The following is a 24,059-nucleotide window of genomic DNA, read 5'->3' on the forward strand; positions in this document are numbered from 1 at the left end:
GTACCTTAGTGTTTTCTCACTAGTTTCATAAATGAGTGACTCCATCATAGTCAATTATGCACATACAATCATACAATAACACTACATATTAATAAATATTCATTTTCATTTGCATAATAATCAATATTCTTGTACAAAGTTTAATAGCTACAAACTAAGCACACATGTCATTCTTACAATATGAACAAAATTCATTAGAACCATAAATCATGGGTATGCAGTACGATAACAGTAACATTAAATGCATGTGGTCGAGAAGAAATAAAATATTATCATAATATAAGAACTTCAGTACTCACCTGGATAATAGAAGATCTGCTTGCACTTAACTTGTATTACTTCTATTAAGTTATCACCTATAAATTTGTAAATATTCAATTATTATATTTTTATTTAATTATCAACCATTCTTGTATTATTCTATTAAGATTTCAATGCTTTAAAATTTAAGTTTGATTAAAAAAATATCAAATATTATTAATTTATTCAAAAATACAATTAAAATTAAAATTTTAACATTTATTTGGTACTTGAATTAAATGGACTTAAGTTAAAAGTTTAATTAATAAAATTATAAATATAATATAAATTAATATAATATTTATTTAATAACTTAATTAATTAAATTCTTATTAATCTTATTCTCAGTTGAAAAAAACCTACCTTTCCCCGAACGCAAGTTCTCCCTTTCTTCTTCGGTTTGATCACCTCTACATGCGAGAGATCCGTATCAAAAGCCTGGCTTCGACTTTCTCTCCCACATGAACGCACAAACTCAACCCTTACTCCTTCCAGGATGCTTCTTCCTCTCCTCTTCATTTTTGCTGGTAGGTTAGGGCACAAGATCTCTTCCGGCGCTCCTTCCTCCTCCTATGCTTGACAGAGATCTCGTCTGTTGCCTTCGACTATAAGGGAGCCCTAACTTGCGTCGTTCGACTCTCCAACAAGTAACTCTTGTCTCTGTCGCATCTTCTATGTGAGATTTGTACCTCTGTCGCATCTTCTATGCGAGATTTGTACACCAAAGTATCCATTCGGCTTCCCTACCCTCTCGCTTCACCTCCCCCCTCGTCCACTTTCTGATTGTTGGATTCTTTCTCTTTCAGCTTCCTTGACTTCTTACTTCCACTTCTTCATCTCTCTCTCACTTCCTCGTCGGGTTGTTCATTTCTTCTTCCCCGAGTAACTGAAACGGTACTTTACACAAATGGCAATACATTGTTTACTTGGGTTATCCATAAGAGTCTTCCATTTCCTAAAAAATATACTGTGTCTTAGTGCTTAACTTGCATTTCTAATAATGAGAATAATAAATTGTATGAGTTATTTGTGCACATGCATGTAGTTTGTATTTTTCTTTTATTATGGGTTTGTTGTCAACGCTCTTTAGTTGTCGTTGCATAGGGATATATATGAATGCAACGTGATATTCTTGCAAAATTTGATCTCCTGGTTGGACCCAGAGACACCGACTCGATGGATCGTTTTATAATTGCTGTGAATTTCACATTGCACTTATTGACATATTTCATTTTGGATGAATTGATTTAAGATATTGAGAGGGACCATGTCGAAATGTTGAATTCTTAGTTTGTGGTTGAAGTATATTGCTATCGTATGGCCCAATAAATGTATATTTAATAATTAATCTTAAAATATTTTTAATCTTAAATTATATAATAATATTATTAAATACATAATTAAATAAGTTTTAGTTAATCATATATATTTAAGTAATATATCATATATAATATGAGCTATCTATCATTGAGTTTACTATCAAATATTTAACATGCTATTTGTTGAATAAAAAATAAATTAATCATAAACATAAATTAACAAGTTGAATTTTGTTCAAGTTTGGTTCATTTAACTTCTCTGTGAGTTAAAAAATATTCATATTTATTTATTTAATAATTTAAATAAACTTGATCGAGTATGAATCGAGTTAAGTTCAAATTTTTCGTCGAGCGCACTGGTTTGTTTATAGCCCCACATATCGACTCTAAAAAAGGAAATCGTAAAAACCCAATGGGAGGGTACAAGCTGAATTTTTTTAAAAAAAAATACAATTACTAGAAGTATTATTTTTGTATTAACTCCAATAAGATTGTTAGAGCATCTAAATCCAATAAAATCATCTAATTATTATCAAAGCTATTGAAACATAATTAGTGCAATAATTCACTATTCACCTAAGGAATACATGACTGATAAATTTTACTAAGTAATTTAACCTTAACAACCTTTTAAAGGTACCTGAAATATGAGCCTAGAAGCTCTCCACTAGATGATGCATAACTAATAATATTCAAATTTTCAAAGGATGGGCTTGGTTTTGTAAGAAATAAACTCACTAGGTGAAATTCTATTGAACAAAGTATAGACCACAATACATAGGGCATAAATATGAACAAAGAAAAAAATAGAAGCAAAAATGAGTATTATGTCATGATAGTTGCAGAACGTGCATAAAAGACAAGATTTTAAACTTAGGAATCAGGTAAATATGCTTATCATACAACAATGTTCATATAAAATTATCCATGTAAAGCCAATTATACTGTCTTCATATGTGGAAAGTACCCCTTGCAAACATGCCGTTATTATTCATGCATCAATAACTCGTTGATCATTTCATCATTTTGTTTATATATATAAATATATACTTTGTGAACTCAATATGTTCCGTGCATTAGATAAGTTTAGTTATTGTAAGCTGTCTCAGCCAATGAACTCGAAAGACTTTTACAGCAAGCTATAAAATATGCGTTCGAATAATATTGCGTGCTGAGGAATCATAGAAGTACTGCATGCCTAACGTAATTTTCAAGAGAAGTATGAATGCTGAACAATGGCCATTTCTAATCCTACTTTCTAAACAATTTCTTTTCATTTTGCGATGTTTTATTTCAGGTTTTATCACGTCTCTCAGAACTTGAGACCACTTTGAATGCTGGTATCCATCATAGAAACCAGGCATTGAGCTCAATTGGTTGCCAACTTTGGAGGTGGACAATGATGGTAATTTCTTAGGGCTTTGTAACAGATTAATTGGTTCTTGTTGAATTTGAAATTTGGAAAAAAGGCAACCTGATTTTTTATTAATTATTTAATATAGATATTCATCCTTGAGTAGAGATTTCTATTTTATTTTCCCAGGTTAAGAAGGAGAAATCTGTCTATGACACTTTAAACAAACTCAATTTTGATGTTACCAAAAAATGCCTTGTTGGTGAAGGATGGTGTCCTGCATTTGCTAAACCTCAGGTTTGCTATCTCGCACATAATTCTTATGTAATTACATATCTCACACCTAAACTTTTATATTTACACAAATAGCACTCAAATCTTTAATATCACATCAAAATAGCACAATTACCACTTTTAAGAGGTCAAATATACCTTTTCATGCATACTATTGGAGCACTAAAGTTTCATGTATGTAAACATATAAGTTTAGGTGCAAGATAAGTAAATACATAAGAATTGTGTGCTATGCATACATTTCCCTATAGTTTATTGTTATTTTTTTTCTTTCAGAAAATGTCAATACTGTTTGAAATTTTAGAAGTCTTATTTCTAATCCGATGAAGTAATGGTGATGCTAATTTTGCCCCGTTTTCTATCTCATCATAGATCAAAGATGCGCTACAACGTGCAACAATTGACAGCAACTCACAGTTGGGGATAATATTTCATGTGATGGAAGCGACAGAATCACCTCCAACATATTTTAGAACCAATCGATTTACTCATGCTTTTCAGGAAATAGTCGATGCATATGGGTGTGTCTCTATCCATTTTCTTGCAAATAGTCCATGCTTTATATTTTGAGTGTAAAGTGCCAAAATAGTTACCTGATGTCTACATGAGGTCATTTTAGTCCCAGAGTCTATAAAAATGCTGAATTAGTCCCCGAACTCTTTAAAATGGAGCTGAAATGGTCCTTTGTTGGGACTATTTCAGCCCATTTTTAAAAATAGTTGACTAAATGGGCACTTTTATAAACTTTTGGACTAAAATAATCACCTGCAAAGAGTTAGGGGACAATTTTGACACCTTTTTCTATTTTGATATAAAATATAATTTTTTATATCTACAAGTAGGTACAAATCAATTTTAAACTAATGAAACTTCCATTATTGATTAATAGCCTACTCTTGCAGTGTTGCGAGATATCAGGAGGCAAATCCTTCTGTTTATTCAGTTGTAACGTTTCCTTTCCTTTTTGCGGTAATGTTTGGTGATTGGGGCCATGGAATATGCTTGTTGCTTGCAGCACTGTTTCTTATAATCCGTGAACGGAAACTTGGATCTCAGGTATGTTTTATTGGGTAAAATAAATATTTTTTAATTTCATTTAGAAAGATAAAATTAATTTGTATGCTCTAGAATTCCTTTATTTTTTATTAGGGCATTTACGTACATATCACACAATTTGTTAGCTTTGAGAATAGAGCGAAATAATCTTATTGAGCAGCAAAAGGGGTATAGGAAAATAAAGATAGAATACCAAAATCTTTTCTAATACATCTAAAAGATGATAAAGGGGTATAAATACATAATACAAGGGGTATAGGAAAGTAAATATAAAATACCAAAATCTTTTCTAATACATCTAAAAGATGAAAAGGAAAGACATAAACTAGGAAATACATATAAAAAGAAATAATAAGAAAGACAACACAATAAATAGAAGAACCTTCTAATATCTTCTAATACATAAATGAATCTTCTAATATCTTCTAACTCCCCCTCAAGTTGAAGCATAGATGTTTATTGTGTTCAACTTGGATTTGAAGTTGTCAAACAACGGTCGAGAAAGATTCTTTGTGAGTATATCTGCGAGTTGAGCACTGGATGAGACAAATGAAACACAAGTCACCCCAAAACCGAGTTTCTCCTTGATGAAGTGACTGTCAATCTCTACATGCTTTGTGCTGAACCGAATTTTGAACAATGTTAATTGCAGCTTTATTATCACAACAGTTGTAGAGGAGCAGAGACTGACATACACAATTCACGGAGCATGATGCGTAACCAAAGCACTTCACAAATTCCAAAAGACATGGAACGAAACTCGGCTTCTGCACTGCTTCAGACAATCACCGACTGTTTCTTGCTTTTTTCAGGTGACAAGGTTTTCCCACACGAATAAACAATACCCTTAGGTATATCGTCATTCATAGACAGACCCGAACCATTTAGCATTAGTATAAACTGTAATAGAACGAGTGGTGTGGCGCGAGAATAACAAACCTGATCCCGGTGTGCCTTTTAAGTAGTGGAGGATCTGGTGGATAATTGCGAGATGATGCTCATAGGGGTCATGCATGAACTGACTTACAATACTTACCGCGTGGCAAATATCGGGGCACGTATATGCGAGATAAATTAGTTTCCTTACAAGGCGCTGGTAGCGTGTCTTGTTCACTGGAATAATATTGGGAACATAGCCAATTTCTCATTGGGGCCCATTGGAACAACCACTGGTATGTAAAGTAGAAGGTTGGTCTCTGTCAATAGGTCTATCACATATTTTTGTTGGGAAAGTCGAATGCCCTGAGAGGACCGAACAACTTTCATGCCTAAGAAGTATCAGAGAGACCCCAAGTCTTTCATTTCAAATGATTTGGTTAGGATGCCTCTAAGAGATTCTAATGCTGGCATATTATTACCTGTGAGCACAATACATTGACATAGATGATAAGGATTGCAATTTGCCCATTAGAGGAATGCTGAAAAAAGAGAGTATGATCTGATTGCTCTTGAGAGAGCCCATGACCCACTAACACCTGCATGAACTTGCTGAGCCAGGCTCAGGGGGATTGCTTCAGTCTGTAGAGACTTCCGCAGTCGACACACTTGTCCCCGAAAAGAAGTCAAAGCCTGGAGGTGAAGACATGTACACATCTTCTGTGAGATTGTCATTAAGGAAGACATTCTTGACATCCAGTTGTAGTAAGGGCCAATCCAAATTCAGAGCAATGGATAACAAGACCAAAATGGTGTTCAATTTCGCAACTATAGCAAACATTTCCTCATAGTCAACTACATAGGTTTGTGAGCAGCATTTGGTGACCAATCGTGCTTTATTGCGTTCAAAGGTTCCATTGAAGTTAAATTTAATGTTGATGATCACCAACAACCAATTGCTTTCTTTCTCCGAGGAAGATTACCAGTATCACACGTATGATTTCACCAAAGGCCATTCATCTCATCCATTATTGTAGCCTTCCAGGAAGGGTCCGCTAATGCTTTCGTAATAGTAGATGGAAGACGATGATCAGTTAAAGAAGTGACAAATGCTTTGTAGGTTGGCGACAAGCTGTGGAATAAGACATATTTTGCTATGAAATAAAGAGAGCATGCCTGGTTGGGGTATTAGGACTAGGGCTGTAAACGAGCCGAGCTTGAGCGAGCTCAGGCTGGGCTCGTGTTCGTCTCGTTCGAAATTGTTCGTGTTCGAAATTGGTTCGTGTTCGAAAACGGCTCGTGAACAGTGTGTTCGTGTTCGATTCGAAATTAGCTCGTTAAAATTAAACTGAAAAAATAGATGTAGAGTGCTGGATTCGAACCTGAACCAAATGTATGCAAAACAAGGTGCATAACCACAATACCACAAGAGCAATTACAATTTAAACTTAGATATAAACATATATAATATATTATTATATAAATAATATGTGTAATATATTTTTATATAAATAATTATATAATTTCGTTTATTTCAAGCTAAAACGAGCCGAACACGAGCGAAATTTTTTATTTCTAGCTAAAACGAGCCAAACACGAGCGAACAAAGGGTTGTTCGTGTTCGGCTCATTTATAATTCGAGCTTTATAATTCGAGTTTTAAAAACTTGTTCGTGTTCGGCTCGTTTCCTTAACGAACGAGCCGAACACAGGCTATTTAACGAGTCGAACACGAGCTGTTTGCGAACAACGAGCATTTTGGACAACTCTAATTAGGACGGGTCTCAACCGAGGGTTTGATGTAACTCACATCCTCATTCGCAGCATGAGAGAAATGGTATAACTCACCTTTTCATTCGGAGCACGAGTAATCTCCACAAGTGTAGTGCCGGGATGTTGGCGGGGCGGATTCCAAGTTCTGTAAAGGGGTAGCAGGCTCACGAGTAGGGGTATTAGGACGGGTCTCAACCGAGGGTTTGATGTGCCGAGTATAGACATGGATACTGGGTTTAGGAGATGTTGGTATGGTAGATGGTGGATCGAGTGGGATAGATTGTTCCTCGATAATAGTGTCTAGAGGAGCATGTGGTATATCTATCAAAGTCGGAAAAGGAGTAGTGTTCAAAAAATCTAGCACTGTCGGGCAAGTAGGGAACACTTTATAAAGTTTATTTGTGATAGGATCGAGGTAACGACAACCCTTGTGAGTGACAGAATATCCGAGAAAGATACACCTGATTGACTAGGGATCAAGTTTACTATAAGTTGGGGCAGTGTTTCGAACAAATGCTGTGCACTCAAATATTTTGGGTCTAAAGTGGAGAAAAATCAATTGATAGGAAAATAGGATCTCGAGACTGCGAATGGGGTATGCAATTTGTGAATTTTTGTGGGGACTCTATTGATGAGTTATGTGGCGGTAAGTATTACATCATTCTAAAACTGTAATGAGATATTCAATTAAAACATAATGAAACAGACAACTTCGAGTAGGTGACGATTTTTCTGCTCGGCTACCTCATTTTGTTGAGGAGTATACGTACAAGAGTTGTGATGGAGAACACCCTTAGCAAAAATCCCTCTACTATAGAACTAAAAAATACACGACCGTTGTTTGTTTTAAGGACTTGAATTGATGTTTTGAATTGGATCAAAATGAATAAATGAAAATTTTTTAAAGTAACATTTTCAGATTTGTCTTTTAAGATATATAACATCTTCATTTGAGTGTAATCATAAATCAAGGTAAGGAACCACCGTTTATCGATGTAATTAGGCGTTCGAGAGGGTCCCCAATGTGGACTCTGAAAATTCGAAAAGCACCCCAGACTATCACCGAAAGCTCAACGCCTTGCACGTTCCAATTTGAATTTTCAGAAGGAATATGAGAGAGTAGATAAAACACTACCCAGAGATTTCACCTTCATTTTTGCGGGGGCTTTAAGCTCTGGGGCTTGAGGTTTCCCATAAGTGCAGCCCCTATGGTTAAATACCCTTCTCAATAACGGGAGAGCACTTTCTATTAAGGCTAATCATTAGGTGCTAAGTATTCTAACTTAGCATATCGTAGCAACAAAATTAAAAATCTAAATTTATAAAAATTATAATCACCATTAGCTTAGAGCAAATGGTATGGGAAACGATGACAAATGTGTGGATTCCATGGTTTCGTCGTTTCGGATTGTCATGGACCCTGTTTTAGTAAGCGAATGTAGTTGACCCAACCTGACAAAATGATCCTTGTCAGCAGCCATATGTTGTTTCGTCCAAGGGGACCTTATAGGGTTTAGGTAGTTGACCCAACCTGACAAAATGATCATTGTTATCGTAACCGCTTCTTTGTGGTGTCATTTGGTGGCAAGAATCACGCGGACAAAGGACTCGGGCCACATCCTTACTGTCATAAGATTTTTTGCATTAAGCATTAGGTGGTAAATTTTTATTTAAATATTCTTTTTATGATTTAAAATATTCTAATTTTATAAATGAACGCTTCAGGTATTACTATCAACACGACCATCATAGAGAATTGATATCTTTAAACTCTGTCGACACTGTTCTTCTTACAGAGGATCAGGTTTAGTAATTGAATTAATTGAATTCAAAATACACTTTGAAGAAAAATTTTAAAATAGACCCCTCCGGTTGAAATTTTCGATCAACATGACTATCATCGGAGAATTATTTATGTTTGGACTCTGTTGTCGTCTCTATCCCACTTACAGAGGATCGAGTTCGGTAATTAAAATAATTGAATTCAAAATAGACTTTGAAGCTCCTTCGGTCGAAATCTTCGATCAACACAACCATCATGGGGGAACGATTGAATTATATATATCAATAAGATCATTAGTCCTGTCAACTCCAGTCCTCATTAGGAGTATCAGACTCGCTCAGCGGGGGCTCAATCTTCTCAACTCCAGTTCATGTAAAGGGGAGGATTGGATTGGCCAAATTTTGTGACTTATGATCTCGCTCTATAGCAAAGCAGACCATTGCCCGCTTAGCATTCTCAGACTCATAAGCTTGAATATTTAGAGGCTTCGGAGCACATTCTGGCCTTTTAATTTTATAAATTGAAATTGATTTTAAATAGCTTTACATGTGTTTCGGGACATTTGATTTTGAGCTCAAATACACATTTTAACCCGTGCAACATTCTCAGACCATAAGATCGAGCATTTAGCACGTTGGTCGAAGCACTTGCATGTGTTTTCATATTTTTTGCCTTGAGTTGATTTTTAAATAGCTTGCACATGTTTTTAGGGCAAATTTGATTTTAGTTTAAACATTTGCTTGCTTCGTGCGACATTCTTGGATATGTGATTGAGCACCTAACATGTTGGTCAGAGCACATGTGGTAGTTTAAGCTTGTTGGCTTGAATTAAATTTTAGGAATTTATTATTGTTTGCACGGAATATTTTTATTTAAACTTTTAGTATCACCTTTTGTTCGTTTGTGTATTTGGCGTTGCGTATCCGGTGATGAATATGTGCAAACCTTTACTTCGAGCGCATCGGTATTGCCCCTCTGTATTCGTTTAGATGCTTGTTGTTGATCCGGTGGCTATTAAGATGAATATAGATTTCAATTGTGTGTTTGGAATTACTCTTCTCTCTTATGCTTAGCTCCCATTTGAGTGCTCAAGTGGACCCTCTTTAATTATAATGCATGATTTTAATCACTTTGATTAATCGATTGAACGCTCCATTTGCATTATATACGTAAGTTTGTGTTCACAAAAGGTTTTTTTCGAGCTCGTTGATGAGTTGTTGAGTCCTTTGTGGGTCTTATGCAAGTTTCTCTCTCATGCTTAACTCCCATTTAAGTGTTTAGGTGGACCGTTCACAGGTTTCGTTCGAGCTCGATGACGAGTCGTCGAGTCCCCTATTTGCCGTTCAAGTTTTATTTATTTTTAATTTCGTCTTTTAAAATGACTTACGTAATCACTTCAACTTTTGATATGTAGCTTAGGAGCTTTCATGTTGATTGCATTTTGGTCCAAGTGAGTTCAATTTAGTTGCTCTTTTATGGCCGGTATTCAGACAAAAATCTAATAGCATTTAGGCAGCCTCCCGGTGTCATCCCCGTTAAGGGGGCTACATCAGGGAGCTGAGGCCTTCCTACCATTCTTAAAAAAGCGTGCATAGTTAATGTCTTTCAATATTGCGGCCCGTGGGTCTTCATAACCCACCAGCTTAAAAAAGCATGCATGGGGCTTCGTGTACCTGCATAAAAAAAGTAATAATGCACATACACATAGAGCCATTCCCGCGATATCGATAAGATGTGACATCGCGCTTAAAAAAAAATGCATGAAACTTGAGTTATTTGCAAATTGAATTACAGCACAGAATTTTCCCACTGACATGATTGGTGCTTATATTTTTTTGAAATCAAAATACTTAAAGTTTGGCCAAAGCAACTTCTCAATCAACTTAACAAATCCAAATCCTGCAAGAATAGCGATTTTTGATTCTCCCATAGAATCTAGAATTTGGTTTCTCCATCTAATCTTAATCACTGTTGATGTCATCCGCTGTGATGGAGAATAGGAGAGCTAGTGGTGAGCTGCGGCAAAGGGTTTTCTCGGTTTCGTGCATGGCGCCTTTGGGAAAGGAAGCTCACAGCTTTGGGTAGGTCGTTATCGGTGATGGGCTAAGCAGCGGCTTTGGGAAAGGTGGTGTAAGCTCACCGAAGTGGTAAGAGGTGGAAAAGTTGATGGGAGCAGTAGTGTCGCCGGCGAGGATCTTTGCATGAATAGGAGAGATATGGAGTTGCTACGACTGAAAAATGAACAAGGAAGTGTTGCAGCTTCATTTAGGTGAGAGAGTAGTGAGAATAGTGAGATGCACAGGAAGGCTTGGTGCTGATGTGCAAAGTTCACTTAGGGAAAGGAGTTTTGGGTTGGTGCAGAGGAGGGAGGGTTTCGGCGAGGAGGTTAAGGTAGTGATCGGCGAGCTTTTGGAGGTTTCAAGGCTGCTTTTCGGCGATTTTGGGGTGAAAGATTCACGGCTTTGCTGGTGGCTCGAAGTCGTACACGACAGCTCAAGGGAGTGCCGGAGGGGAGCTCGGTTTATCAGTTTGGCGTCGCTGAAGGAGGATGTGATGGTTTTCTAGAGATAGATGGGGGAATAGGGAACTCTCGGGTTATGAGAGATAGGATTGGTGGATTTCGTGTGAGGGAGATGAGAGTAGCACAAGAGAGACCCTAGAAGGAAAATGGGAGCGGGTTTGCAAGCTTTCGTGCATGTGAGAGTGACAAAAGAAAAAAAAATTGAAGAATATGGGTGTTCAGATTTACTAATTTTTTTATAATTATTTTATGCATATTTTTTTGAGTTGGCCAAACGTGGCAAAGGCATGTGTAATATGAACGGTGGGCTTTGGCAGGAAGGAAGATTAGGTTTAATGCATATCCATCTATATATTACTTTATTTTAAATTTCTGTCTTGAATTACTTGTCATTAACTCGAGTGTAGGAGCTATGCAATATGGGTGTTCTCCCTAAACAAATTCAATGTTTCAGACGTGTCATCTATATATTACTTTATTTTAAATTTCTGTCTAGAATTACTTTTCATTAACTCGAGTGTAGGAGCTATGCAATATGGTTGTTCTCCCTAAACAAATTCAATGTTTCAGACGTGTTCGCGCAGTCTGTTTTGCAATCACAGATCATTTCGACAACTTCAGTGATGATCGATGCATTTCATGCTCAAATTATGCACGTCGCTTCGGCTGCCTGTCGATTTTAGCGTGTTTGCTCCTTTCAATTGTAGAAGGCTCATCCTTAAGCAATTTTGATAATTCAGATTTGCTCGTGCAGTTTATTTTGTGATCAGAGGTTGTTTTGGTGTTCGTCGACGATCGATGTGAGTTAATGTGTGGTGGATGTAAAACTCGATATTGTTTAGCTAAATGACAAATTTCACATTTGAAACCAGATAGATTTTTATTAGCAAACAACAAATGATACAACTATTTTAAATATTGAAAACAGGGGTGACTCAATCGACAGTGTAAAAGTATAATAGGACATTCAGTGGACTGGGAAAGAATACAACTATTGGATAAAGTGACCCCATTAACACTGCTTTTTCTGACTACCCGTTTAGCAATTCCAATTATCCTCTCCTCGAACGATGATCCTGAAAGATGCAAACATCAAAAGAAAATTTAACAATACAATCAAGGCTATATGTCAACTTATTGACTGCCAAGAGGTTACACTTTAATGAAGACACATGTAACACAAATTCTAAAGCCAGGTCTGATGTTAGAACAACATACCCTTTACCCTTAATGAAGCAATGGGAGCCGTTAGCAATATTAACGACATCTCTCCCAAAGCACGGAGGATATGTCGAGAAAGTTTGAGAACATCCGGTCATATATTCCGTGACTTCTAAATCAATAATCCGCGGACTAGAAATAAAAACAATGAGTGCCATCAGAATGCTACCTTGGCAAACATGGGAGGTCGACGGGTCGGAAGAGGACCGATTAGATCCTGGTAGTTTGATCAGGTGCTCCATTTGACTCTTAATGGAGTATGGTGATTCTGGGCTGTTCTATGTGGGAGCCGGCTGTACTGTTGTCGCTTCTAAGATCGTAGTGAAGCCCTTAACAACGAAGGATTTGGTTGAAGGTTTATTCGTTGGTATCCCGTGGAGATTCCAACTCTTGTCACGGGTATGATTTTGTTTGTGATAGTAATCACAAATGGAGCGATCCACGGGAAAGAGACAATTGTCTTGGGAAAAGACCAACGGGACTCAGTTGGCCGGGGAAAAAATGTTGGATGGTTTTCCATGGGAGAACCCCACGGGACAGCTTTCCACGGGATAATTTTCCACATGAGCTGCTGGGAGAAAACCAACTGTTGGGAAAAGAAAAGAAAAAATTCTCCAAAGGATAAATTTTTCTTTGGGAGAAAGCCTACATGTGGGAGAAGGAATCGACAGTTCTCCAAGGCAGAAAGCCTGCAGGTGGGAGAAGGAATCGAAAACAGGGAAAATATTGTCGGAAGTCCTGTAGAAAGAGCCGGCGGCTAGGGATAGATCCTTTGCTCTAATATCATGTTAGATTTGAGAATATAGTTGAGTAATCTTATTGAGCAGTAAAAGGGTTATAAATACTTGATACAAGGGTTATAGGAAAATAAAAATATAATACACAAATCTTTCCTAATAACACCCAAGAGATAAAAAGGAAAAACATAAACTAAGAATTACATATTAAAAGAAATAATAGGGAAGACAACACAATAAATAGAAGAATCTTTTAATATTTTCTAATAAATAGAAGAATCTTCTAATTTCTTCTAATACAATTCTTATATATTTACATATTTAACACCTAAAGTCATGTTTACATGCATATCATCACATCAATAATAGCATCATCACAAACTTTAAAAAAAATGAAATATACATTTTCATGCCTAAGTTTATGACATCGATGTGTTATAAGTGTAAATATCAAAACTTGGGTGTTAGAAATGTAAACACATGAGAATTGTATGCATGTGTGTAAATTTGGGATCTGATTCTGCTCTTTAGATGGTATAGTGCAAGCCATTTGAAATAATTTGCCAAAATGATATCATTCCTGATCAAAAAATAAGAAAGCAGTTTGTAAAATGCCAACGTACCGTTTCATGATTTGCAAATCTTCCAGGGCAGTAAGTATTTTTGAATGAGCTGAATGATGCTTAAGCACTTAGTTAGGGTCATTATAGGCCGCTCATGCTTGCATAAATTTTCCTCCATATAAATCCTTTGTAAGTTCATATTTTCTTGTGTAGCAACTAAACAACTAACATATGTTTTCTCATATCCTTCCGCCTTACTTTCATGGAAGATTTACGTACATACCACTCAATTTTTATGTATTTACATATCTAACACACAAACTTTATGTTCTACATATATTCCACCTTAACTATTTATGAAAAGGCATATTTCACTTTGTCAATGTTAAAATAGTGGTATTTTTTATGTATTATGAAAAGATTTAGGTGGTATAAATGTAAAAGTAAAATTTAGGTGTTAGATATGTAAATACTTGAGAATTGGCTGCATGTTAGCGCCCCTACTTTCATTTACATGTAGCATTATCATTCCTTGTTATGGTGAAAAAGAAGAACGCAGAAAAAAAAGGAAAAGAAATGTTGATTATTACAGACTTATCACACAATTCCTATTTATTTACGTATCTAACACCTAAACTTTATTTTTTACAACTATGACACTCAAATCTTTAATATCCACCCAAACCTTTCATATCACCCAAAAAAAATCTCTTTTTTAACTATTAAATACACCTTTTCATTCATAGGTAAGGAGGTTATGTATGTAAAAATTGAAGTTTAGGTGTTAAATATGTAAATACATAGAATTGAGAGATATGCATGTAAGTCTTCCATTAAATTATTTATGCTTTAGAAGGAGACTTGATTTTGACATGGATTTTTATGTTCTTTTGAGCTTCGATTGCTAAGTATTCTTTCAAGTGCATGTACTGATGAATTTTGGTGGCCCACTTAAATGAGTTACTTTTTACTTGATTAATTTCTCAAGATTGGTTTTTTTATTTTTTTTTATTTTTTTCGTGACACGTGCATTTTTTTCTCAGAAACTAGACAGCTTCATGGAGATGGCATTTGGTGGGCGTTATGTAATACTTCTAATGGCTTTATTTTCCATCTATTGTGGATTGATCTACAATGAATTCTTCTCTGTTCCATTCCATATATTTGGTCCATCTGCTTATAAATGTCGAGATCTAAGTTGTAGGTAAGTTAAATGACTTTTTTTTTCTGGTGCACTGGTTTTTACATTTTCTGTTAAATTTAATTGAATATATTGCCCTGGCGACCCTAGTGCCAGACATAAAAAGTGACAATTGAAGGTCCAAGATTTATTAAATCAAGTTCTTTCTCTCTGCTTCTCAATTTTGGCTTAAATCCCGGATTTAATAAATCCTATTGTTGGCAAAATTTAGTAAATTTAGATTTATAGGATTTACTAAAGCTGCTAAAATCGTTACCATACAACGGCCTAGTCTAACTGTTATTGAAGCTTTACCCTAGACCTAAACTCTGTATATGTATCTCTTGGCTTCTGCAAACTTTTTTCTGGTATTAAACCTTTTGATCTTGATTGTTAGTGTTATGATTCTTGGGTGATATTGCTGATTAGAAGGCCATTTCTTTAGAGTTTATGTGATTTAGGTTTACATTTAGGCGCATTTACATACTTACCTCTCAATTCTTATGAATTTACATGCCTAACATCTAAATTTTGCCTTTTAAATTTATACAAACCAAATCTTTCATATCACATCAAAAATACAATAATTTTCGACTTTTAAAAGGTGAGATACAGCTTTTCATGCATGGGTAAGGGTATGTATGTAAAAATTTAAGTTTAGGTGTTAGACATGTAAATATATATGAATTGAGTGGTAATGTAAATCTTTCTTACATTTATTTTTCTCAAGAGTTATTCTGGATTATTTATCTGGCCAAATGACATGTAAATCATTTTGTGCATTTCGTAATGTTTTTTGAGCAGTAATAATCAGTTGACTTTCTGATGTTCCACAGTTCTGTTCATCATTCTTTTTTCCTATTCTCTTCATTTTTAAATTTCATTTTCATTTATTCTCCTTCTCATATTTAATTCTCTTTGTGAGTAACTTGATCTTATTTAGAACTTAAAAGAAGAGACATTCACTCGTAAACCTAATATGAGTTGATTTCCATAATAATCAATATTTAGGTTTAAATATTGAAATCAAATTTTTTGCCTTGAGCTGATATTATGTGCTTCATCAGTGATGCACACACTGCTGGTCTTATAAAATATCGACAACCGTACAAGTTTGGGGTCGACCCAAGTTGGCGTGGCAGTCGCTCCGAGCTCCCATTTCTAAATTCTCTAAAAATGAAGATGTCTATTTTGTTCGGCGTTACTCAGATGAATTTGGGGATTATCTTAAGTTACTTCGATGCTAAGTTTCACGGGAACTCCGTGGATATAAGGTGTGATTTTGCCATTACTTTAAATTTGTTTTTTCACACTTTTAATCTAGGGTAATTTACATATGTAGCACAGAATTCTTATATATTTACATATCTCATACCTAAACTTTCATATTTATATACACAACACTTTGGTGCTCTAAACCTATGCATGAAAGGGTGTATTTCACTTTTAAAAAGTGTTAATAATGCTATTTTAATGTGTTGTTAAAGATTTGAGTGGTATGTATGTAAATATAAAACTTTAGGTGTGAGATATGTAAATACATAAGAATTGTGTGCTATGTATGTAAATGCTCATTCTATCTATAGAAAGATAAAGCATGTTGCAGAGCCTGTTTCTTTTGTTAGGTACCAGTTTGTGCCACAGATGATCTTTCTCAACTGTCTCTTTGGTTATTTGGCGCTCCTCATTGTTGTCAAGTGGTGTACAGGATCGAAAGCTGATCTTTATCATGTGATGATTTATATGTTCTTGAGCCCCACTGAAAATCTTGGTGATAATCAGTTGTTTTGGGGTCAGAAAATTTTGCAGGTTGTAATCTTTGGATTTCTCTCCCGGTTGTGTACATTGACATGATCTAGTTTTTTTGTCTCCATCTTATGTGATGCATTCATTGTTCAGATCTTGCTATTGCTTATGGCTATTGTTGCGGTTCCTTGGATGTTATTTCCGAAGCCTTTTATCTTAAGAAAGCTCCATATGGAGGTAGCTCTCTCTCTCTCTCTCTCTATATATATATATATATAGTGCACTTGCACCAAATACACGTAACTTGGATGGTTTAATAGAAATTATGTCATTCAAATCAATAATCAAAATAATTATAATATTATGAGTAAAGTGTGAAATAATTCTATAACTATTATATGGGGATATTATAATCACAAAGTATATAATATTAAATTTGTCCCGAAATTTTTTTAAATAGGGTTTGAAATAGTCCTCTTTTTAAATATTATGGACTAAGGAGACTATTTCTGACACGGGAGCATGAATGATGTAGGAGCGGGAGAGATCCCATGTCTGCGCAGGTCAAGCGGTCGTTTCCTGCGATTGGAGCAGAACAAAACTGATCTGAACGGCGTTCCTTCTATATTCTTCCAATTTCCAGCCCATTTTATGTTATTATTCATTCCTTTCTAGTCATTTCCTATATATGTGTTGTAGTAGGGTTGGATTCTCAATTTTATCATGAGTTTTGTTCAGCACAGCTACCAACATCTCAGGTTTTCCTTTCTAGGGCTATATCCAAAGGTCGAGTGGTTCGGGTGTTTCTCACTCCTAAGATGGTGATTATACTTCCTCCATCCCTCTGTTTTCTTCCCACGTCGCTCTTTGTCATCTGCCATTGCTATAGTTGCCTCAAATTATCGTTCCTTATTGCTTTTCTACAGTTTCAGCCATCATCATCGCCTTCCCCTCCCTTCTCTTTGTTTTCATCGTTGTTCCAAACCTCCATCTTTGTAGCCGCTATTATTCTAACCCTTGCTTCTTGCTGCCATCGCTGTTCCAACCCCTTTGTTGTTTCCAGCATCCATCAACCTTCAAGATTATTTGTCGTTGCCTTCCACCCATCCTGTTTCCATCCCACCGCAACTAACTTCCACCATCCCGCCATCCAAACACAACCATCTAACACCCCTCCATCCCGCATAGCCGATCACCATTCTTTTGAGATACAATCCTTGTTGTGTGTTTTTGTCATGTTCGTTGTCATTTCTATTTCCATCTGTATTTTTATTTTTCTATTTTGAATTCAACAATATTATTTGGTTTTCCTATCATTATTTGGGTTATCTTCGGTATAAGAGCTTGCCTAACCCTAATCGTATCACATAATTATTAGAATCCGTCCATACCTAACCCAATATCCATCCAAAAATCCCACCCCTTGTTGAATTTTAAAATTATCCACCAAAATTTTTCTTTCCCAATCCAAAATCAACTCCATACACCTTATTTCACCTTTTAGACCGAAAAAAATAGTTATGAAAAGCAATAATGTCGCAAACCTGATCGGGAGGAAATGAAATAATGTCGTTTATGAGAAATTTAAAAAGTGATGTCCAGAAGCATTCTATGGAAAATATGTAATGGGAAAATCCTCTTAATGCAATAGAGGCTTGTGATCTTCAAGATGAGACAATCTGACTGGGTCACCCATAGTCACAACAGCGACTCGCAAGATTGAAGGAATGAAGTGAATCTATTCCACCAGGCAGATTCCAGGGACGAAGGACCACTACCCCGAAAATTTGGCATGAAATTTCAGAGAAACCATGATCTTCAAGTATAGGTTGATTTACTTGATTTTGATGGTCGTAGGGATCCAGAAGAATTCATCGAGTGGCTCCAGACAATGAAATGTGTTTTTGAGTGCCAAGACGTCCCACCGGACATAATGGTAAAGCTAGTCATCACCAAGTTAAATAAGAATGCATTTTATGGTAGAAGAATCTAAAGCCTCTTCGATAGCGAGAAGAGAAAAATAAAATCACTACCTGATCCAAAATGAAACGAGAGATATAGTGCAAGTACCTACTAGTTCATTACAGATTGGAGATGCTCTTGAAGCAACATCACTGGGTGATCGCCATATCTTACAAACAAAATTCAATTCTAGGATCAAGCACCAAGAGTACATGTAATCGAGTACTCAAGCTAAACCCGTCTAAGGAGAAAGTAATTCAAAGTGGAGAACAAGTGGAGCCAACCAACATTCCCAAATCCGTCCCAGCTAGAAAGTGCGTCAAATATAATGATTTTTGGCACAATACATCTGATTGCCCAAACAAGAGTATGATCTATTTCACTGAGCAATGAGCAGTTGAAGAAATGGATGAGGATACAATAGATACTAAAGAAAATGAGGACTCATTGGAGGAGATGAGGGAGATATGCATGTCATTCGAGATGAGCCCATGAGAGGGACTCCCATAAGAGCAACATTGGTTGTCCAAGAGGGCCATGAGTTCGAGAAACGGATACCAGACACATGACAACCCTAAATAAGAGAATTTCTAAAATTTATAGATATATTGCCTACCTCTTTAGTTGCCCCTACTATAGGAGACCAATGATGTTATAGATAATAAGCTTTTGAGCTACTTCTGGAAGATCATTTGGAATCATTTGTGTATCAAATTTAGTTTAGTAGTGTACCCATTGACAGATGGTCAGACAAAGGGGATGAACCACAACATTGGAGATCGCCTTAGGAGATTTGTGGGAATAAACATCCTACGATGGGATCTATGTCTTTTAGAGAAAAATTATGCCCTTCTCCTGAGTGGTTGCTATTAAGAGTTGTCCAGCATGCCACAAATTTCATTTAAGAATTAGTTCTTTCAGATGAATTTGTTTATTGGATGCGCTCGGCCTAGTACGAGGGTGGAAGGGCAAATTACTGATTTAATGGTTCGTGAGTTACTTTGCAAAAATATACGACTATATGTAGCTCAGGTTGTGCCAAAAGATTATTAATACTTATTCTATTATGATGTACTTTGAAATGACCACGCTTGCAAGATTGACTTGTCAGGTAATTACAGTATCTTCACCATATTCAACATGGTCAACCTGACGCTAGACTATGAGAAGACAAAAGCTTTGACAGATGAGGTCAAAGCTCTTCCAGTCCTGAGTGACTGATGTAGGAGCATGAATGACACAGGAGCATTAGTGACGCGGGAGCGGGAGGGATTGCGCAATTTTGTGTCTGTGCAAGTCCGAAAACTAATTTCTCCGATCGGAGTAAAACTGAACTGAACAACGTTCCTTTTATATTCTTTCCAATTTCTGGCATGTTTCTTTTTATTCTTTATTTTTTGGCCTTTTCTATATATGTGCTGTATTAGAGTTATATTCTCAGTTTTTTGTGAGTTTTATTTGGGACAATCGTCGATGTCTCGGGTTTTCCCTTCTAAGGTTGTATGAAAGAGTCGAGTGGTCCTCGAGCCATATGCGATCCCTAGGTGGTGATTATTTTTCCTCTACGCTTTGCTATACTCGTCACTCATCTTTGTTGCAGCCACCCCAAATAGTAGTTCCTGATTGTTCTTCTGCAACCGCAATCGCCTTCCCCTCCTCTTCTCTGCCATCATTGTCTGGGCCTCCCATCTTCATAGAAGATGTTCCAACACTTCCTCTTTTTTGACCTCTTTTTTGACATCATGTTATAGCCCCTCTTTTGTTGTTTTCCGCAACTATCAACCCCTCTTTTGTTGTTTTCTGCAACCATCAACCTTCTAGTCTCCCTATTGTGGCCTTCTCCCATCCTGTTGCCATCCCACCGCAACCAACTCCTACTATCTCGTCATACAAACACAACCATTTAACCCCCCTCCTTTCTGCATAGCCGATCACCACTGCTTTGGGATACAACTTTAGTTGTATTTGTGTCGTATCTGTTGTTGTTTCTATTTTCTTTTATGTGATTGTATTTCCCTGTTTTGAATGCGGCAATAATATTGGATTTTCCTATGGTTGTTTGGGTTAGTTTCGGTATCAATTTAATTCTATATTAAGAAAGTATGGTGAGTAAATCGATATTTTTATAGATTCTGAGACTAAAATAGCCCCTTATAAAATGTTAAGAGGATCGTTTTGACACATATTTCAATTTTATTATCATGTTGAAAAATCACTTTAAAAATGTATGATTGGACCTCTAATAATTCAATTTTCCTTGTTTTATTTCAGCCAACATAAAATATGAAGTGTAGTTAATAGAAGTATATTTATTGTTTGATATGGTACAATACATTCTTAATAATTGTGCTTTTTTTTATTAGTTATTGAACCATGTGAAGCATCTTAAAATTGGATGGTCAATATTTTGCATGTTATTTGGAATCTTGGTCAACATTTTCATAAGCTGACGGTTTTTCTTTTTATGTTTTAATTGAATGGATAGATTTATGGAATGAAATTTAAAAGTGAATTTTAACTGACTAGGATCTTCTCTTAATATAATTCATAGCCATAGCTTTTTGTAAGTAGCAGACATGTGGCGAGAACGTTCATGCATTTATGTAATACTATTCCTGGACATGTGTTTTTTTTAGTTTGTTTGGGGTCAAATTTGTTTTTTATTTTTCTAAATATATTTTAAGTTTTTTGTTTCTAAAATAAATTAACTTGCTTTTAAAAACCCTCCAAACAACTTTTAAATGAATTGAGACTTTTTGAAAATATTTATACTTCATTCAAATAGCTAAATATGTATTTTTTAAAATCAAATAAAAACAAAGAAAATAAAATAAATAGAATAAAATAAAAAATATAAGTGATCCAAGCAGCCCCTTAATTTAGGAAGTAGTCTTGCATCACTACATGACCTCATCTCTAACATTCTTATAGCTTATTGTTGTAGATATGTATCGCTGATCGCCACGTATTTCTACAGGGCACCTAGTGGTGTAAAATATGATGATGTTTTTAATTTTAGATTTTTCCACAAGTATTACACACTAGGTTTTTGTTTACGCAAATGCACGTATCGTTCAAGTAATATAGAACTCTCATGGAGTTTCGATTATCGATCCCACGAAAAAAATTGTTAACTAGAAAGCCTTAGGAAAAGTTCTAGCATACTATAATTAAACTTAGCCCTAAATTAAGCTTGGTTTAAGGTGAACTAATGATGTCGCTAAACTACTATTAAATTTTTAAGTTAACTATTTAACTAAATAAACTAAGGTAGGTTCAAATTAAACACTAAGTTAAAGTAAGGTGGAAGTTCAAAATAACTAGAGGTTCCCTTCCTTTGCAATGAAATTGGTAGCTAGTGTCGGCTCAATCAAACTAGAATCTCTGTTTAGAAATCTGTTACAAGTAGGAGCATCTACAATCTTTACCCTCTTTCAATTGTATAAAGATATCTGGTTAACCTAGGGTTAAGTCTTCAAATCCTTGGTTATGTTGGGTTTGTTCTCGGCTGTTACCTTTGATTACCCACTAGTACCCTCAATTTGGCTAACCTAGCCTTAAGTTCTTAAACACTGGATCAAATTGATTAAAATTTTAGCTTGTCACCCTAAAATAATTAATTTACACCCAATCAAATCCTATCTCTCTATCTAATATGCACTCACCCCAGGACTACTTTTCCTTCATCCTAAAGATTACTGTGGTAATTACTAATTGAGGAAAAATATAGTCCTCTCGGGTCATTATGTTTTCACAATGTGTTTTAACATATGAATTGACCAAATTGCATAAGTAAATGAAGTATGAAGTAATTTACCATCACAATGAATAAAGTAACATAAACCCTACACATGTTGCTAATACATTTCAAAATAAAGGAAGTAAGAAAGCAACTCAGATTTCATGGATAAAACTACAATACTCAACATATTATGTTAGAGCACAACAAATTTATAAGTAATACTTATTACAAAACATTAAAGTACAAGAAGTTATCTCCTTTCTTGAGAAATGAAGAAAAAAAATCCTCCAAACTGTGTTCTCCTTGCAATCTGACAACAATTCTTACAACACTCAAAGGATATTTGTATATTGGCGTTTAGGCGCTAGGATATGGCGCTTAGGCATCAGATTAAAAATCTTCTCCTTAGGCCAATTTGCTATGTTTCGCTCAGTTTTCAATCTGATTCGATCCAGTTTTTTCTCCTGTTATACCTGTATCTAAAAACATGAAAATATCTTCCATCAAAGTGCAATATACTAAAAATGAGTACTAAATATGAAAGTAAATTTAGCATATTTAGGACATGTCAAAACTAGTGTGCTTGATATTTTTTTTGGTTTTTCTTGGAAATATCTGTAAACCCGGAAACCTATTTAAAATAAAAACAAAAAATATAAAATATAAAATAAAAGGGATCCCAAATGACCCCCTTAATTTTGAAAATAGTCTTGCAGCACTACATTACCTCATCTCAAACATTTTCTCAATCAGTAATTATTTTCACTGTTAATATTAATTATGATGGCTAATACTAGAATAATTAATAATATAATAATTTATTAGAGGAAGCAATATTTAACTGTTTACTTTGGTTAATTAATATTCATATTAAATTATTGTAATCAACCAAAGGATAATCATTTGATCATTTAATTAATCTTAGTAATCAGTAATTGCTATGATTGATTAGGATTTTAATTAATAAATATATTGAAATTTGTTATTATGAAAATATTAATTATTTATAACTTACTGAAATATCAATTAACCAAATAAGTTTTGGTAATTATTGATTATGTTGGAACCCTAACTCCTAGTTCCATATTTTTAATGACATGGTCTCATGAATTAAATCTCACTTTTTTTAAGTGCAAAACCTTGGAGGACTTCTGAGGAGGGGATAAAATCTACATGATGATCATGGCTAATTGTTCATGGTGGTCGACTCCAACTTACGCCTTGTCTACCCTACCTTGCAATTTTTAACTCTCCTACAACTAGATCCTCATCTAACTTATTAGCATCCTTTTATAATCATAAGGATAGATGATATCTTTTTACTTTAATAACAATTCTTTCTAAGTGTCCATATTTAACTTCGTTAGTTCTCTATATTTGTAGTAGTAATTGATTAGATTAAATAATTATCATTATTTATTTTATTTGTCATAGATCATTGATAAACTTGATTATACCAGAACTAGTTAGAAAAATAGCGGCAACATGCAAAACAAACTTTTATTAATATAGAGAGAGGGTTACTACACAACACAACAGGAAATGACAATACAAACATAAACGACACAAGCAAACACCTGTGAAGTGTTTTTGTAGAGTGGTGGAGGTTGGTTAGGTGGATTGGGATGGCTAG

At 35.2% G+C, this 24,059-nt stretch overlaps 1 protein-coding gene across 1 annotated transcript in view; it reads left to right on the forward strand.

The window, feature by feature from the left end:
- Positions 1-24,059, forward strand: part of LOC110022021 (V-type proton ATPase subunit a1-like) — a 36,652-nt gene that overhangs the window by 2,198 nt on the left and 10,395 nt on the right. The window contains exons 3-10 of the mRNA XM_020720787.1: positions 2,917-3,024; positions 3,163-3,270; positions 3,640-3,788; positions 4,170-4,323; positions 14,840-15,000; positions 16,044-16,250; positions 16,602-16,785; positions 16,876-16,959. Of these exons, the coding sequence (XP_020576446.1) occupies positions 2,917-3,024; positions 3,163-3,270; positions 3,640-3,788; positions 4,170-4,323; positions 14,840-15,000; positions 16,044-16,250; positions 16,602-16,785; positions 16,876-16,959 (1,155 nt within the window). The remainder of the gene's footprint in view (positions 1-2,916; positions 3,025-3,162; positions 3,271-3,639; positions 3,789-4,169; positions 4,324-14,839; positions 15,001-16,043; positions 16,251-16,601; positions 16,786-16,875; positions 16,960-24,059) is intronic.

This window comes from Phalaenopsis equestris, unplaced genomic scaffold (genome assembly GCF_001263595.1).
Source record: "Phalaenopsis equestris unplaced genomic scaffold, ASM126359v1 Scaffold000163, whole genome shotgun sequence".
In the NCBI taxonomy this organism is placed as follows: domain Eukaryota; kingdom Viridiplantae; phylum Streptophyta; class Magnoliopsida; order Asparagales; family Orchidaceae; genus Phalaenopsis; species Phalaenopsis equestris.